The sequence below is a fragment of the Aristolochia californica genome, unplaced genomic scaffold (assembly GCF_029961685.1).
Source record: "Aristolochia californica isolate CCGP_79_NKW_82.1479 unplaced genomic scaffold, dmAriCali1.0.hap1 SCAF_6, whole genome shotgun sequence".
NCBI classification, from domain to species: domain Eukaryota; kingdom Viridiplantae; phylum Streptophyta; class Magnoliopsida; order Piperales; family Aristolochiaceae; genus Aristolochia; species Aristolochia californica.
The window spans coordinates 39,908,849-39,926,011 of NW_027182257.1; the positions used below are offsets into that span (position 1 = coordinate 39,908,849).

Genomic DNA, 17,163 nt, shown 5'->3' on the forward strand with positions numbered 1-17,163 from the left:
GAAGGGCCGGAACCAGGCTTGTTATTGTTCAATCCTTATTCAGAGCTACATAACAGTGGCGACGTAGCTGTAAATCCTATACGTCCTCAAGCTTTTGGAGCTTCTCGTATGGTTTTCTCGATCCCTGCCATGCAAAATTGGCATTCTTTGAGTTTGCTGCAAGTGCTCTAGCTTTCAGACAAATTTAACACACAAGTTTCTAAAAACTTAATTCTCAAGTGGAGGTCAGTTTTCTGTACCCGATGTGAGGCTGAAGAGCTGCGACCTGGATCATCGACCTTTGCTGGGGAGCTCGGTAAAGATTTTGTAGGGGAGACTGATAAAGTTGGTGCCGGCATTGGACCCAATGTGACCGGGGAAACCGGCGAGCGCAGTATTGGGCTATGATGATAAGACGCAAGTGGGGATGGCAATGGAGTTCTCTTCTGCAGATAAGAAATTCCGGGCGAGGGGGATGATTTTTTCTGTGGTGCCATGTTTATTTTAATTCTGACGGAAAAAGGAGAAGGAAGAGTTAAGTTCCTGAAACAGTTGAGATTTCAGCAAACAATTGAGAAGCAGAAACTGTAAAGAGAGAGTAACTGCGACGTACGTACTTGTTGTGAACATCTACATACTCGTCAGTCTCGTCCAGTATTTCTTCCTGTTCCAAACGCAGAGTTCTCGTTAGAGATATCAGAAAGAAAGAAAGAAAGAAAGAAAGAGCAGACGGAGCTGATTTTGATGAATATGATGAATGCAAGTAACGAAAATGAAAGATAGTTCGAGATTACGATTACCTGCAGGAGCTCCTCCATGACATCTTCCATTGTGATGATTCCGATCACTTCCTCGTCCTGTGGGTAGCTCGGAAGCGGAGTAAGCTTAAAATCTAGGATGTTGCCGGAGCCTCCTCGATCCCATTTCCTGAGTTGTGAAGGTGTGCCTCCGAGTCGTTCTGGCCTTGGACTCTGATTATCAGTAAACACAAGATCCATCGGGGATCTCACCATGGTCATTATCTGTCGCTCCTGCAAACGAGAATGGATTCCTGCCATGCAGATAAGTTATCCTCCCGAGAATAGAATTACGGGAATCGGATAATGCATTTACAAACTGGTAAAAAATGTTTCGAGTAAGACATAATAACAAGGGACTTCATTTCTCACGGGAAATACCTTTAAGCTCTGGTTGAGTTGACGCCCTCTTGAGAACCCTTCTCTTCTCCAACACGCCTGACTTGCCATTTCCATTTTCCACGGCTGCTCCTGCGTCCCCTGTACATTTCACAACGACAGCCATGTGGCTGTGGCCCGTCTGGAATTCGTTTAGCATATCATACAGTGGCTTACTGTCAGGGACCCTGTTGCAGAGCAATACGGATAATTCCATTACCTTGGGGTGGCAGAGAAAAAAAAAAAAGAGTCATAGAATTGCGGGACCATCAACCCTCGAGCGGTAAAGAGAAACGGGTCTTTGGAAATTTCTGAAAATAATTCAGGAATGCTCATTACCTTGGAATTTTTCTGATAGTCGCGCATCTGATTGGGGTCTCATCTTCTGGGCGACAGGTGATTAAATTTTTAACCTGAAACCAATAGATACAGTGATTTCCAGAAGAAAAACCCAAGTGACACGGGTTAACATTAACAATTCAAAATCAAATGGAGAGTTACAAAGAAAACTAAACGAAGTGCTTACGAGAATGAGGCCAACTATATTTTTTGGGTTTTCAGAGTAGACAGGCACACGGCTGTGCCCCTTGGCTATTATCAACTCTAATGTGTTCCTGGTGAGAATCAAAGGTAAACAGCATTAATGGAGGTGACTGAGGTTGATATAACAGAAGAAGTTAATATCTGGCCGTGTACATGTCAAGTTTAGAGTTTATGTTCAGTGCGAAGGTTTCTGAGATTGGTGTCATTGCATCTCTCACGGTCTTTTGGGTCAAGTCCAGAGCTCCAGAGATGATTGTAGTCTCATCATGGGTTAATTCGCCTCCTTTTCCAGCCTATGAATTCACATGAAAAGGAAAAGACTGAAGCTTTAGCCTTGTCAATTGCCTCATTTTTCTCCATTACATACCTAGATAAAGAAGAACGGGAGCAAAAAACAGTGATAATAACAGTAAACGAACTGAATCATTAACCTCATTTCCATGCATATCTACCAAGGTTTTCAATTCTGCCCTTCTCAGAAGTGCAAAATGTCCTTTCCCCAGTAGCCAATCAAGTAACTGTCGAAAATAACTAAACACAATAAGATCGAAAAGGAAGAAGAAGATCCCAAGATCCCAAACACAGATCAGTTGTTTTAGTCACTAAAATCCTGCGTACATGGCTTTCTCAAGTTACATGCAGCAAATGAGTACCTTACTAATGGGATATGCTATTGGGAAAAAGAGTACGAGAATCAAACGAACAAAGACAACCAGTTTCGCTCCAACTTTCAGCCCGTATCGAGAGCACACGGCTTGAGGAATGATCTGAAACAAGAATGGTAAAGCTTGCATGAGATCCTTCTTCATGGCAAAGAATTTAAGAGATGAAAACCGGAAAATCATGAACCTGTTACTGAGCATTTCGGTCTAATATTTTTACCTCACCAAACGTAAGGATCAGAGTGACTGATATCAGTATTGCTCCCCATGCCGGAAGAAGAGCATCAAGAAAAATAGGCAGTGCCTTGTTGGACCCAGAAAGAGTGTATCAGTCTGATTGATGAAATGACCACCGAACACAAAAAATACCCAAGAGGTGGATTAAACAATTCAGCTTAATTGCCTTACCTCCATCGCTAGAGAATTTCCGATCAGCAAGGTACAGAGTAACAGATGCTGCTTCTTCACCACAGGCAAAATCTTAGCTGTAAAAAGAAAGCAGTAAGTGTGAGCAACAGATAAGGCTACAAAAGACGAAGACTGTACCATGTCTGACCTGCGTTTTTCCGGTCCAGGGGCCGGCCAGCCTTGGCGAGGACTTCCAAGTCGACACGGCTGAGAGACATGAGGCCTAGAGTGAGACCCGACATGAGGCCTGCAAGGGAGACTAAAGCTAAACAGATTAGTAGGTAAATCCAGAACATGGCCTTGCAGCAGGGCTCATCATTTGCAGCCATTAGAGCAACTAGCTTGCCAGCGAGTGCTCTGAAATTTTTACGAAAGAGTGCTGAAAGAGAGAATTTGGAAATGGGTGAAGAGAACAAATCCTCAAAACTATATTGCCCTTCGTGACTTCTTTTATCATCAAGGATTCTCTGTTGATTCTTTAAGCGACTGTGGCCAAGGGCAGACAGACAAGGAGTGACGGGGAGGATGTAAACCGTCCTGTAACCGATAATGGAAAATTTAAAACTGAGATCTGAGTAATGAGACAGTTTAATTACTCCCGCCTCACCCATCACAGATGACAATTTACTTTAACTCATCCATTGACCCACTGACCGAACCAATTAGAAATTGTGGTTAAACGGAAGGACCCCACTAATCAGTAGGTCATGGCCACCTTGTAGCCCACTTAGAGGGTGCGTTCAAACGACATAGACGAGACAAACCACTCTCCCCAAGTATGAGACATGTCAGTGAAAGTTAACAGGGAATTACACAAATGCCCTTGATTTTCTTTTAAATATGAGACTCCAATTTCCGCCGGAATTTTTATATGCAAAAGGTGGGAAGGGAGCAGTTGAACTTAAAAACGTAGCACACCCAAAATGGGAAAATTTTAAGTAGATAGATAGAGGGAGTGGTTACATGGTTAGGTCAGCCAACGTTTAAGAATCAATTGCTTCTCAAATAGTTAATTTGTACAAATGTGTCAGCCACTTGACTGGAAACTGATTTCCAGTGATTTTATTTTCCATCGCGGCGGCCTATCGCCCTCCAATGTTTTCTCCGAATTCTGGAAACACCCCAGGAGGGTTTAAAATTTGAGCTGCAAAAGAGGGGGCATCATGTCAACAATGATTCCCGCCCGTTGCCTATTTTGAGTGGCGGAGAAAACTGGAATTGGGAGAGCTATTCGACTAGATGGCTTCGGATCCCAGGGACGACGTCGATCGCCTATTCGACTGTTTCAAATGCGGAATTTCCACACCCCGTAAGATCTCGCCTTCCCAATCTTTACGTGATAAGTGCGGTGAGAGTGTATCAGTTTAGGGCTTTCCTTTTGCAATAGGCCATTATTTATCTCGGTGAAAGCTCCAAGTCCTGTTGCTTTTGGTTCATTGATTCATTGTTAGTACTGGTGGGCTTCTCTTGCTTAAAAGAAAATTCTGTACATGAAAATTATGTTCCAACTATCGTAAGATGACAACACTGATCTGATAGATCATTAAGAATTGATTTATTACAAGATTGGTGCATGTACGTAATATGATGATATTTTGGAAGCTGATCTGATTGAAGCCTACGTAACGATGTTTTAATCATCTTTTTGGAACGAAAGAGAAGTCTCAATATGGAACATCCTGTGGCCCAATACACTCTTATAGTTTTAAATAATGAGCTTGTTGCTCCGTGGCTGCTTTGGCCGGTTTCTAGTGGGAGGTCTTGATTTAAAGCCTCACTGTCGGGGTATCTCGAGTGTTGAGAGTGTCACTAATGCCCTGAAAAAAAAAAAACAAGCTGCTTTAAAAAAATTTATTATACCTGTTATGATTCGCATACGTACTGATAAACGTACTCATTTATTGGTGTTTAAATGATTCTTTTTTTACTGAGAACCTAGTATCGTTAATCACCAGACAGCCAACCATGACTCTCAAGCAATGGCGAATAAGTTTAATGAAGTGACAAATCACATACAACACTTGTTTCTGGTATCTATTGATGTTTTTTTGCATGCCTGTTCCGTTTTTAAAAAGTTCAAATTGTTTTTTCACACTACAGAATCCGCAGCAACTTCCTCAAGAAAGAAAAGAAGGAAACATGCAGATCTTTCAACAAAAGAAAGAAGTAGTAGCTATCGAGACGTTTTTGAAGGGACAATAACTGAAGAAGGCACAGGAATTACTGATTATCCATGGCCTGCTTCAACCAAAAAGGATAAACACAAATCTGTAAGTATGCATCCTTGCCCAGACAAGGTGTGTAAGGATACTTATTTTGGTTATTTTTCTTTTCTTGTTTTGTGTTAATTACTGGTTTTATTAGTATATGCTGGGAACTGATTGTATTAGAGAAAGCTTGGGTTATCCCTTATGTCATAAGAGAAGCATGTATCCAAAATTTGAATTTTTAGTAAATATTCTCTGTATATTTTCCGTATCTCGCTCTTTGAAATGCATTGATCTTTTTATTCTTGGTTTATGAGCGCAACTAGATTGATCTTTGTAATAAAAAGGGGAGTGAAAAGAAAAGAAAAAAGATAGAAAAAGATTTCTGCATCATTTAAACAGAATGTATTGAGCTAAAAGAAACATACTGAAAGTTAGATTATCAAATATGTGATGGACACAACCCTTACATGGGCCAAAGCATACATAACTCTGGCCCCCATTCCCGTCTCTCTGATCCTAAAGCATTGAAACCCTAATATTTTCTTCCTAATCCCATGCCCGAGCTTATTATCCTCCTTGTCAACTGTCATTCTATAGTTTAACACATTTTAGTTATGAAATTAATTTATTTTATTTTTATATGAAGTTTAAAGAGGGAAAGCAGTGTCATCCCATGTCAATCATATCAACCATGTCGGAGGAGGGGTGAGGTCCAGTCCTCTTTCCTTTGATTTCTCTATGTATTGAATATTTTCCTTAACATTACTTTGATGAATATTTTGATTTTTAATAGTTCTATGTATTCTTTACACATTTATTTACTTGCTCAATAACCCATGGGTACACGAGTAAACGAATGGGTAATGGAGTACCTTCTCCCTTTTTAGGTAAATGGAACTAGTAACGAAATACTTATTATCCATTCCGTTAGTTACCCGTTTACACCCTGACATGGATGCAATCTATTAAGAGATCTTAATATACCATCCCCTGGCAGAAGATGTACAAGAGATTGAAAGATAGCACGAGGAGCTAAGTGTAGTGCCTTACATGCCTAAGGATCAGAGTTCGAGGTTATTTAGGGCCCCAATGCTGGACAATAGTGATAACCCCTCATTTGAAGATGCACGTGCTTGCACCATGCGAGCTGAACTGACAGTAAATATTGGAGTAGAACCTGAGGTAGAGGACGTGGGGGAGGAAACAGGAGGTAGAGGAAGAGATTGGGGTGGACACGGTTGAGGTCATGGTGATCGTTGTTCTGTCCATTATAGATGCACAAATCATTATTCACATAGCTGTCAGGAAAAATCTCTGAAAACGGTATGGACTAACCAAAATACTTAAGAGGTAAAAAATTACAGTATTTCCCTTAGTGTATATTATTCAACTAAATCAAATACTTTACCTATGCTTACCTGAGTTTTCTTCCCTATTTTGGATTTCTTTGTAGTTTTGAAAAGGAACATTTTGTGTTGCAGATTGAGCTTGTCTCTCAGATTCAGAATTGAATTCTAGCTAGTATTTGATCATGTTTCTTATCAGGATTGGTTGACATGGTTATGCTTTTTGATTAACTAGTATAAACATATTCCTTATGAGATATTTTCCTTTCAGCTGGCAACACCGATTGCTTCTATGAAAAAATTCAATGGACGAAATCAAATATCTCCTGTTGTCTTCTATGGTTCCCCTCATGGTGTGCCAGCAAAGAGGCCATTGCAGTTATTGCGGTTACTATGTGAGATTCGTGTTGATCTTACAGAACAAAATGAGTTTAACCCAAGGTACTAACTCCTGTTAGGTCCTTGGTTTTTTAGCCTATACAAATGATATCGTTTGCTGTCCAGTTTGTGTTACTTTTGGTCAAGTGTCATTCCTTGTGTACAGGAAAGACATCTGGGCCACATTCCCTAAACAAGACCAGGCAATGAGCTTTGCTAAAAACCATACACAGGTTCAAATTTTCAGTTATCAAGATCATTTGAATGGACAAAGAAGATTCCTTGTCACAACATATAAGGAATTCTGGCGAAGGTTGTAACTGATTCTTCTTTTCATTGTTCATTATGTTAAAGTATTGTGAATTTAGAGTGGAAATATGCAAGAAATTAAAATAAAAGAAGAAGGTATTTACTCTATGCAAGCAATGCTGACAATTCCAGGTTCAGGTACAAGGTCATGGATTCCAAATTCCGCCACCACTATGAAGTTCTACAGGAGGTGATGACCATTTTCTCTTTCATCTCGTTTGAGTCAGACAAACAAGCTATTATTTTATGAAATCAGACAATATCTGCATCATTTCACTGAATAAATCGTTCCTTATTTGTTTCTTTCATTGGTTGTATTGTCATCTCAAGTGGCTTTGGCCTAATTCCTTTTCTCAGCAAAAGAATCTTTTTATGTATTCCAGGGTCGACCATGCCATTTGTACTTTGATTTGGAGTTTGATAGGAAAATTAATAAAGGGAAGAATGGAGATGAAATGGTAGACATTCTTATATCTGTAATGTTCTCTGCGTTGTATGAAAAATATTCCATTGTGGCAGAACACGAGTGGATTGTAGAGCTAGATTCTACCACTGAAGGTATGCTCTGAAGAGGAAGTGATTTTTTATTCAAACTCATGCAGTCAATTTTGTGATGTGTTATATATTTGACCACTAACTGCTGGAAGATCCCTTGCCTCTTGATTTGGGGATTTTATAATGGTGTGAATGACAGAAAAATTTTCACGTCATTTGCTGATTCGTATACCTGGTGCTGCCTTTAAGGATAACTCACATGTTGGTGCATTTGTTGCTGAGGTATAATTGTGGTGGATATTGGAATAGTCAAATGTTTCTTATTTTTAAATTTAATTATGGTTATAATACACTGTTTCTCCTAGCTGTTAATGTTCAAACCTCCTACATCTTCTTGGAAAATTTCTTATATTACCCAGGACAAGCCAATGAGAATAAGTGATAAGGACTATACACACTTAACAGATGCTGGAAATTGCAACATTTGTGCAGCTGAAGTGATTGAAACAGCACTATATGCATCCGTTGAGTTAGTCATGATAAAACTCCACAACAAATCATACTGTAGATGAGTATAAGAAGCTGTGAGCTATACTCTAATTTTGCACTAGCTGATAAAATTTGGTTCAGAGAGTATCTCTTGTATTTTTATAAGTTAAATATCATCTGAATACCAAACAGAAGGTGCTTCACATTGTTTTTTCAAGTATCTAATGCTATCTTTATCAGATATGCTCCCAAATTAGTGATGCACGAAGCTGCAAATCTAGCCTTGAAAAACTCTTCATTTCAAAAGACTCCAGTGGCCCTGAAAATCCGTGTCATCTTTTCCTTGACTCTGCTGTTTATTCTCGGAATCGTTGTTTCCGGCTGGCCCTTTCTTCAAAAGCAGGGAAGAAGTCTGTCCTTCTACCCTCTGGACGTTTCAAATGTAAGAACATGGTAAGCAGTTATTTTTCATTTTCAATTCAGGGCTCTTATGTGCTTTTCATTTTCTTATGATGTGAAATTCATGAAATGATGCAATTGGTCAGAATGAAGAGCAGATGTTTATGGATTCTTTAATTTGCCGAATGGATGTTGACTGCAAGAAACTTTTAATATGCAAAATGGATTTGGAGTGTATGAAGACTTTGCACTTTGATGCTGAGGTGGGACAATCACATAAATCTTGTCTCAACATGCCATAGTTTATGTCATCCTCATCTTGCTTTATATTCCTCATACATTTTTTTTTATTCAGTGTTTATTCGTGATTTAGATCTCATCAACTCTCCTTATTTCTCTTGTTTATGATATGATACTTTTATTTTATTACTCATAAAGAATCTGTTCCATTTGAAGTCAAATGATCAAGAGTCTAAGCTTGTATCTAGTGGTGCAAACTCTAGATTTCTTTTTTCAGTTGAAAATTTCTTGTTCATTAGTTGTTTCTGTCAAATCAGATCAGTGGAGGTGATAAACAGAATCTAGAAGGCAGAAAAGACATTGTACTGCGCTCCTGCACAAGTGATCTTCCAGGAACATACTTGACAGGAACGTCACCATTTCCTGCTCTGGACAGATTTGTGGGGTCAATTGCCTCTACTGGAAATGTATCAGGTAGTAGCTTTTGTTTGTCTAAAGTAGATAGATGGAAGAGAAAGGAGAGGAAATAAGAAGAAGCGAGGAGCAAATAGGTCTGCAAGGTGCAGCCAACTCGATGGGGAGGAAAAGTTCACTCCCATATTCTTTTATTTGTGAAAAAATGCTCTTCATAAGAGAACTTATACATCAATGAGTAAAAAGACTTAAGGAGTGTAGAATTTACAAGTTCAACCACACCAACTTTAAACTACTAATCTGGGCCACCTTGACTGCAATATTACAGAACTAATCACACATGGAATTGCTGAAATACCCCTGACTTCTAGTTGTATTTCAAATTTTTATTAAAACTGACGGTGGACTTCACTCTACTTCTGAATTTTGTGGTTTATGATCGTGCGATCTGCATTCTCATTTGTCGTGAACTTATTTTGTTGTCATCTAGGACAAATACGATGCTGGTATTGGTTCTCAGAGTTTGGCTTGATGGTGTATAGCATGTTAAGAAATAGATACTGTGAGCGCATTGGTAGAGAGCATAAAAGCAATCATGGTAAGTCTTGATCTTCAGTCTCATTGATCCATTTTAGCCATAGAACCTGTTTTAAAACTTAATATTGTTCAACTTAATTTTGGTACCTCAAGTATACTTTTCTGTGCATCAATTTCTTTAATGGTTAATTTTTTATTGAATGTGTTCTTTTTAGTGTGTCTGTAGCATGCACATACACTTACTATCAAATTTTCAAGAAAACGTGAGATATTTATACAAATGTGAATTCTACCGGTCTTTCAAGAAAATGCAACTTTTACCTGTTTCTTTTCTCTCATACGTTATTCCCTTTCAGGCCTGGGGCTTGTTGTGCTCAGAATTAGAAGTGGTGTGATGTCTTTAGGTTGCAGATTGACCTAGAACATAAATATACACACGGAAAAATGAAATAAATAACATAAAGATTTGGTTTTCTTGGTTACGCTGATGTTTATTTATCATGTATTTGAAACGAATCAATTTAGATAGCCCTTTGTGGCTCCAGTGGCGACTAGATCAACGTGTCATTGCCTCAAGAGAACTTCATATAGAAGTTCAATACGAATCCTCTGGAAATCATTAGGTATATTCTGACAAACAGATTGCTATCAGTATTTCTTTTTATCAAGGAGGTTTTTCTTATGGAAAAATTTAGAAAATAAAGCTGTCATACAAAGTTTCTGTTGGGAATCTCTACAATCTCATGGTGCATCAAGAGCCACAGGTACATCGTCTCACGTATGCTGTCTAAAGTGTCAATTTTATGAGCGAGTGGTGATATGGTCTGCTTTTTAAAGGTCTGAAATTTTGCAGATAACTTCATGCAACTGCAGGAAGCCAATTTAAATGAAAGTGCTCAGTTTTTCGTTTGTGTTGATATTGGATGACCACATTTATCTGAATTTGCAGTCTGATCATGTGACATTTTTTCTATTTTCATATTTCATTTGATGCTAAGTGAAAGAAGTAGAAATGGCCTAATACATGGTTTTACTTATGTTGGCTCAGTAATGTATGTTGTTGACTTCAGAACTGCTGGCTACTATCAAAAGTGTTATGATCCTGATTGCAAAGGTGTGACAATCTCTAACCTCCTAGTCTTAAATTTCAAAGTTACTTCAACAATTATGGGCCCTCATCATTGAAAATTTTCATCAGGTTACAGGTCTCCCTTGAGGCCGATACCCTTGGATATAGTCCCTGATGATGCAACTATTTATAATTTGGGAAAGACAGAGAACTATAAGGAACAGATGAGTCTCAGTAATACAGCACATGGCTCTGACATTCATGATGAAAATGTTACTGATAGCTGCAAAAAGAATGGTGCTTGGTGGCGTGAAGTAATAGAACTTGCAGAAGATATTGAAAAACCGAGAAAACCATCTGATTTTGGTGAACAGGTATGGAGCTCATTCTGTCACAACAATAATAAAAAACATAACAGTTCTTAGCCTCCTATCCTTTTATTTGATTGGGCAGTTGCCTTGATGGTCTCTACCTTTACCATGGTTTTCTGACTTGTTCACCCAGAAATTCGAGTTGGGGGAGAGTTAAGTTGACTTGGCAGCCTACAAAGGCTAGTCGACTCAGGCAGCAAATTATGCTTTGACCCCTCCCGTAAGAATGCTGCTGTGGACCACATCTCTAGGGAATGCCTAGTACAGTATTTTTAATAGCAGAAAAACAAAGTAGCTATAACTGCAACATGGATGCTGCTATCTTGGGAATATTTTTCCCATATGCATATATATGTATATAATATATATAGAGGGCTAATCCAATATGAAAAGCCATTTCGTGTGAAACATGTGAAACACTATCTCTGTCGTCCGATCAACGGCTATCGCAACCGTTTGATCATGATCGACGGCTGAGATAACCGTTTTGCCAAATGATTTTTTGTATTGGTTCAACCCTCATATATATATATATAATCCTACTCTTAGAACTTCCCTTTAGTTTATTAATCACAAAATTTTTTTTTTTTTTTTGTTTGGCTTTTCCTATTTCATTCTTGTTTTTGGTATTATTACAAATTTGCTGATTAGGAAAGTGTCTTAGGAAATCTTTATCGGTATAGTCCTTTTGGATTTTAGATTTTTCTATTTTCTTCTAGTGTCTTTTAACTAAAGGACTTTCTTTTTTTCGATTAAAGGGTAATTCACTGTGTAGTCGTCTTAGATGTCATATTTCTCTGTATGACCATGTAAACGCATATTTCCTCATACAACTTAATGGTTAAATTTTGTGTGTGCAAATCCTATCTTGCCATTAGTGAGAGTTACTGAAGTTGTTAGCTATTAGGTAAAATAGCAAGACCACCCTCTGTGCTGCCCATATATTATATTTTAATAAAAAATCTATTAAAATTTATTAACATTGTAAAACATACTTGGGGTGGGAAGCTCCATCCCCTCATATTTTGATGATGGGCTCCTGTCGTTGAAATAAAAGAGGGGATAGGGTTTCTATAATACGCCCTCATGCCGCTGTTTGTGTTGGTGTAGATAGGGTAGAATTTGAAATTTAGTTATATTTAAAAATATTGAATTTAATGCCCTTACTTCGAAACTATCCTAGATTACATAGTACATAAAAAGGAGTTTTGAGTTATTTTTATTCATTATTAAGCCCTCTGAGCCCGTTTTGATTAAGTAGGAGTTCTTAAATTTAAATTGCTAGTAGTCTTTCATGATCATAAAGTACTTTCTGAAGCCAAGTTATGACAAATTTATGATTTGTCTTTCAATAGTTCTGAAGTGCAAACTTGAGCCTTATTTTTGTGCACACGATAGAAATCTTCATTTCTCAGCGTATGTTTATCCCTTGTATGAAGCAGGAGTTGGGATTTTGTGATGATCAAGAGTGGTGGATGGATGCTGAAAGGTTTGCCTCTTTGTTGGAACAGCAGTGATGCTTCCAAATGTGGGATTCACAAGGAGTTCCTAATGTCCTGCTGCCCTCTACTGTTCCTCGTGGTCTTGTCATAACGCTGTTTCAAAACTGAGATTCATCAAGTTAAGCCAGAAAAAAAAATAAAAAATTAAAATTTTAAATGAAAAATGTAAAGCCAGATTTTCGATTCACCCCCATATCCTCTTGGAGTGGCAAACTGGTAAATGTAGGGGTGATCAAGGGTATTTCAGGCACTCAGTAAAGACGGTAAATAGGGGTTTTTAATGGTTCTTTGAGGAAGTAGAGGATGGAGGAACTAGAATTAGTACTCCACTGATTTGCGGGAGGAGGCGGATATGAGCAGAGGGTGGGGCAACCACAGAGGACGAGACGTCACTGCCGATGAGGTGGACGCGTTGGTCGAGGCGGCGGAGGAACTGGTGCTCCTCAACCTCAAGACGGATTCTCACATCGCTCGCCGCCGCGATAGCAGCTCGATTGATCCGGACCTTACCCGCCGTTTCGACTCCCTGAAAGTGTGCCCATCTGCTGCCCCTGCCAAGGTGCCATCCCCGCGCGTCTTGAAGAAAGATGAGGCGGCTGTGACTAGTAAACAGAACGAAGCGCCACCCATGCCCGTTTTGAAGAAAGATGAGAGCAGTAAAGAAGACGAAGAGATGAACAGAATTTTGGGTGATGATCTGGCGGCTAGGTTCGCCGCTCTTAAAGGTTCTTCGTCATCGTCGGCGTCGCTAAATTTAGGAAAGTTTACTGATTCGATGATGCAACGAAAGTACGGATTCGATGGTGACGATTCCGATGATGAGGATGACGATGTTGACGAAGAGGGGATATCCAAGAAGGAGGTAGAGAAGATGATGCAATGGGCTGCGGACGCGGCAAGGCTTGATCCTTCACCGAGCAGCGATGAAGAAATTGACGCTGCACATGAACTTAGCGATGATGACTTGGATGACGAGAATGGCCTGGATCCAAAAAGCAAGCAAATTAGGGCAGTGAAGAACAAAAAGTGAGTTTTTCTTGATTACATATTGTTATTATTTATTGTGAAATAATAGGGTGGTTACGATGTGCGTTATTTCCAGAGTTTCATATGAACTTCCAGATGCTGATATATAACTGCTGATGAAGATTTATGTCATACTTGCATACTACTGAATTTAGTCATATATCACATGAAATTATAAAAGACGCTGCAACTCAACTATAGCTACTTTCTAGAGTTCTCAAACATTTCATTGGCTCATGAAATTGGCCAAAAGCTCAATGTTATCAAACTCCGTAGTAGTCTTGCAGTATACTTCAGGAGTAAGCAAGTTCAATTATGTATGGAAAATTAGACCTGGTCTGAGTTACTGCACTCTGCGCAGGGGAAGCATCCGAACAGGGCGGACCATATTGAAGTGGTTCACATTTTCCAGGCAAACTCGAGAGTCACCTCCGAGCTAGTTCTCTTTATTCGGCCTTGCCTTCTTGAAAATCTGATGCAGTGGATCGTGAAGGACGAAGTGGGGATTGAAGAGGCATCTCTTTATCTGCTACAAAAGTTACAGTTTATGTAGAACTTGGGTTATGTTCTTACGTTTCGTTGATTAGATGGAAATTTTCCCTGCTGCCATCGAGGAAACTGCAAGATGGAAAATAAGGAAATTGTATTAGTCTTATGAAAGGAAATGTTAGCTCTTTTTGTATGAATTGTGTACCACGGGCTTTGGATTTTCCTAATTCATCTACCCATTTACATAAGATATATGATAATTTTTTTTATAAAATTAATAATATTTTTTTTAATAAATATTTATTATCTTCATTTTGTAAGCTTACCATAAGAGTATTTTATGAAGGGAAAGGAGGTTAGGCTCGAGTTGCATCTAATAAAAATAAAAATAAAAATCTCAAATAAAATTATCCATATAAAATAATTTTAAAGTCATTTAAATTAAAATATATAATTAAACTAAAAATTAAGTAATACCTAATTCCTTGTGTTTTTTAGAAACAAATGCATTTGGTACCAAATGCAGCCCTCAAAACCACGTTTGATAGAGAATCGATTAGCGAGGATCACGTGAGTCGCGAGGTTGCCGTTTCCAAGTCAAAAAGTTGAGAATCACGTGTGCCTCGCGAGATGACTCACCGTTTCTGCTATCCAAACTCACTTCCAACTCACTCTACACTAGCCCAACCTCGTACCTATCCGTCCCGAATCTCCCGAGTCCCGATGCCTATTCCCCCCACTGCTGCGTCCGTTTATCGTTTCCTCTTGAGTCTTGTTCGTTGATTAATAACTTCCACACACCCAAACTCTCCTCCCTACTCTAGTCTAATGGCTCTTACTGCTCCTCCCTTCGTTTCCCAATTTCCAGCTAAATTTGCGACCAAATCCTCCTCTTTTCCCCTCGTTCACTCCCCTTCTCTCCGTCTATCCAACCCATCTCTCTCTTCCCAACTTTTCCGATCACTCAGGCGCTCCATCGTCTCGGCTTCCACCGCTCCATCTGCCGTCAGCGTTGAAAAGGAATTCGCCACGAAGAAACCCCCGCCGTCTCTTCCGTTTCGCATTGGTCACGGTTTTGACCTCCACCGTCTGGAGCCTGGGCTTCCTCTTATTATTGGCGGCGTCAACGTGCCACATGATAGAGGCTGCGAGGCTCACTCTGACGGTATGTGGGTTTATCTGTTATGGTGGGTTTTGGTAGGGAGGACTGATTCGAAAATTGGTGGTTGCAGGTGATGTTTTGCTTCACTGTGTAGTGGATGCGATTTTGGGTGCTTTGGGGCTTCCGGATATTGGGCAGATCTTTCCGGATAGTGATCCCAAGTGGCGAGGCGCCGCTTCCTCTGTTTTTATGAAAGAAGCGGTATGTTTCATTTTTCAGTTCTCTTTTCCTGTTTGTGGTTCAAACAACTTCGAGTGTGCACGTGATGTTCTTACTGATAGTTTGGATTGTTTGAGGAAATTTTAGGTTTTTGGATGCGATGGGCTATTTTGAATTCTCAGTTTGTTCCCTACATCTCCTTTGAATAATTTTTACTTTTGTTTCTGAACATGAAGAAGGCATTTGTGCTGGCGTTCAATTGCTGCCAGAGGATTGATCGCCGTTTCTTTTGTTCATCTTTATCTGTTTCTTATGAGAAGTCAGTTATTTGTACTCTTCAATCTCAAAGTTTGCCAGAAAGTATGATGGGGAGTGAGTGAGTCATTTTGTTGATGAGAAACCAAAATTAGTGTTTACAACTGCTTGTATTTTTAATTCTTCTTTTCTGTTTTTTTATTTCTTTAGGTGAATCTCAAATAACATATCTGTGTTGTCCTATGGAGCGAAATACTCCTTTGGTTGGCATAGGAACTGGTTATTCATTATTATTTGCGCGTCTTTCGTTTGAAAAGTATAGCTACCATGTTTTGACTAGTTTAATGAATTTATGTTTAACTTCAATCTTGTTTGCTTTAGTTAATTGATCTGCAATTTAAGCCAAAAAAAAAAAAAGTAATTGACATCCCATTTTCATGAGGGTTGCAGATCCTTAGTGATTTGATCGTGAAACGAAACCCTGATATTTTGTGGTTAAGATTTTAGATTATTTATAAACATCATTCTCCCAGTGACTTGAGAGAATTGAGAGTAGTTATTTGCTGCAATCAAAGATGGAAGTGGCCTTTATCTGCCGTCTTCCAGTTCCTTGTCAGACAACACATATATGCTTACTACCTTGCCTTAGTTGCCATATTGCTCTTGTTTTGATCATTTTTATTGAAATGATGAGGACAGCTGCTATAAGACATTACAGATGTTTAATCAATGTGAATTCCAGATTGTTGGAGCCTCATTTGCCAGAGGGATATACTTGACTTTGTGTTAGTGAAAGAAATAAAAACACTGCATTTGCATAATTTAGATAAAAAGGATTTCTGCTTTTTACTATTTATGTTGCATAATACGATCACTCTGTATGTGATTTTTTATCTGTTCTAAATATGCATCTAAATATTTCTCTTCATGGCGTTTCTCACTGTTATTGTGTATGGTTGGTCACTAGAACATAAATCAATTGCTTTGTGTGGTCTTTTCTGGTGCTTTTATGCTTTCATTACTAGCAGAGAGGAGATTATTTAAGTTCTAATTCTGTTATTCATCCCCAACTATCTCCTTTTTGTTCAGGTAAGACTCATGCATGAAGCTGGTTATGAACTTGGGAACTTGGATGCCACCTTGATTTTGCAAAGACCAAAACTAAGCCCACACAAGGAAGCCATTAGGGCTAACCTTTGCGAACTTCTTGGAGCAGACCCATCTGTGGTTAATCTCAAGGCCAAAACACATGAGAAGGTTGACAGCCTTGGGGAGAATCGAAGTATTGCTGCCCATACAGTGGTTCTCTTAATGAGAAAGTGATTGCCCTTGTAGAATATCCAAGAGGTATTCTGGACTTCCATATGATTATCGTTCAATGTTGTCCGTGACCTTTGTATTAGATCCAAAGCTCTATGTATACCCATTATATAAGAAATGTCTTTGCCATTGAAAATTTTGTTGAGTAATCAGTTGAAAGTTCCAAGTCAGTTCAGTTCAGTTCAGAGAGAGAGAGAGAGACCACAGGAATATAATCCTGCACATG

At 39.0% G+C, this 17,163-nt stretch overlaps 4 protein-coding genes across 8 annotated transcripts; 3 read left to right on the forward strand and 1 right to left on the reverse strand.

Annotated features, from left to right (window-relative positions):
* Nucleotides 1–76: 76 nt before the first annotated feature.
* On the reverse strand, nt 77–3,096 carry LOC137935398 (DUF21 domain-containing protein At2g14520-like). The gene is made up of 13 exons (XM_068780053.1): nt 2,916–3,096; nt 2,768–2,844; nt 2,580–2,663; nt 2,351–2,464; nt 2,129–2,215; nt 1,851–1,990; nt 1,681–1,768; nt 1,494–1,567; nt 1,158–1,342; nt 780–1,030; nt 597–643; nt 240–489; nt 77–124 (listed from the first exon to the last, which is right to left on the reverse strand). Exons 1-13 carry the CDS (start codon nt 3,094–3,096, stop codon nt 77–79), a joined length of 1,626 nt encoding a protein of 541 aa, XP_068636154.1.
* Nucleotides 3,097–3,880: 784 nt separating this feature from the next.
* Nucleotides 3,881–12,552, forward strand: LOC137934515 (uncharacterized). 5 transcript variants are annotated; one of them, XM_068778902.1, is made up of 15 exons: nt 3,881–4,076; nt 4,868–5,037; nt 5,631–5,687; nt 6,595–6,764; nt 6,868–7,014; nt 7,143–7,200; nt 7,394–7,568; nt 7,705–7,787; nt 8,235–8,447; nt 8,540–8,656; nt 8,951–9,107; nt 9,538–9,645; nt 10,633–10,698; nt 10,783–11,027; nt 12,467–12,552. In XM_068778902.1, exons 1-15 carry the CDS (start codon nt 4,007–4,009, stop codon nt 12,539–12,541), a joined length of 1,911 nt encoding a protein of 636 aa, XP_068635003.1. In that variant the 5' UTR covers nt 3,881–4,006; the 3' UTR covers nt 12,542–12,552. The 5 variants fall into 5 exon arrangements, with proteins under 5 accessions (XP_068635003.1, XP_068635004.1, XP_068635005.1 ...); XM_068778903.1 differs by having other exon boundaries at nt 7,149–7,200; XM_068778904.1 differs by lacking the exon at nt 12,467–12,552 and adding an exon at nt 11,158–11,218.
* A 15-nt stretch (nt 12,553–12,567) lies between these two features.
* Nucleotides 12,568–14,238, forward strand: LOC137934516 (uncharacterized). Its single transcript, XM_068778908.1, has 2 exons — nt 12,568–13,552; nt 13,914–14,238. The coding sequence occupies exons 1-2, from the start codon at nt 12,879–12,881 to the stop codon at nt 13,990–13,992; spliced, it is 753 nt and encodes a 250-aa protein (XP_068635009.1). The 5' UTR covers nt 12,568–12,878; the 3' UTR covers nt 13,993–14,238.
* A 563-nt stretch (nt 14,239–14,801) lies between these two features.
* LOC137933999 (2-C-methyl-D-erythritol 2,4-cyclodiphosphate synthase, chloroplastic) lies at nt 14,802–17,134 on the forward strand. The gene is made up of 3 exons (XM_068778170.1): nt 14,802–15,206; nt 15,274–15,404; nt 16,707–17,134. The coding sequence occupies exons 1-3, from the start codon at nt 14,870–14,872 to the stop codon at nt 16,938–16,940; spliced, it is 702 nt and encodes a 233-aa protein (XP_068634271.1). The 5' UTR covers nt 14,802–14,869; the 3' UTR covers nt 16,941–17,134.
* The last annotated feature ends 29 nt before the right edge of the window (nt 17,135–17,163 follow it).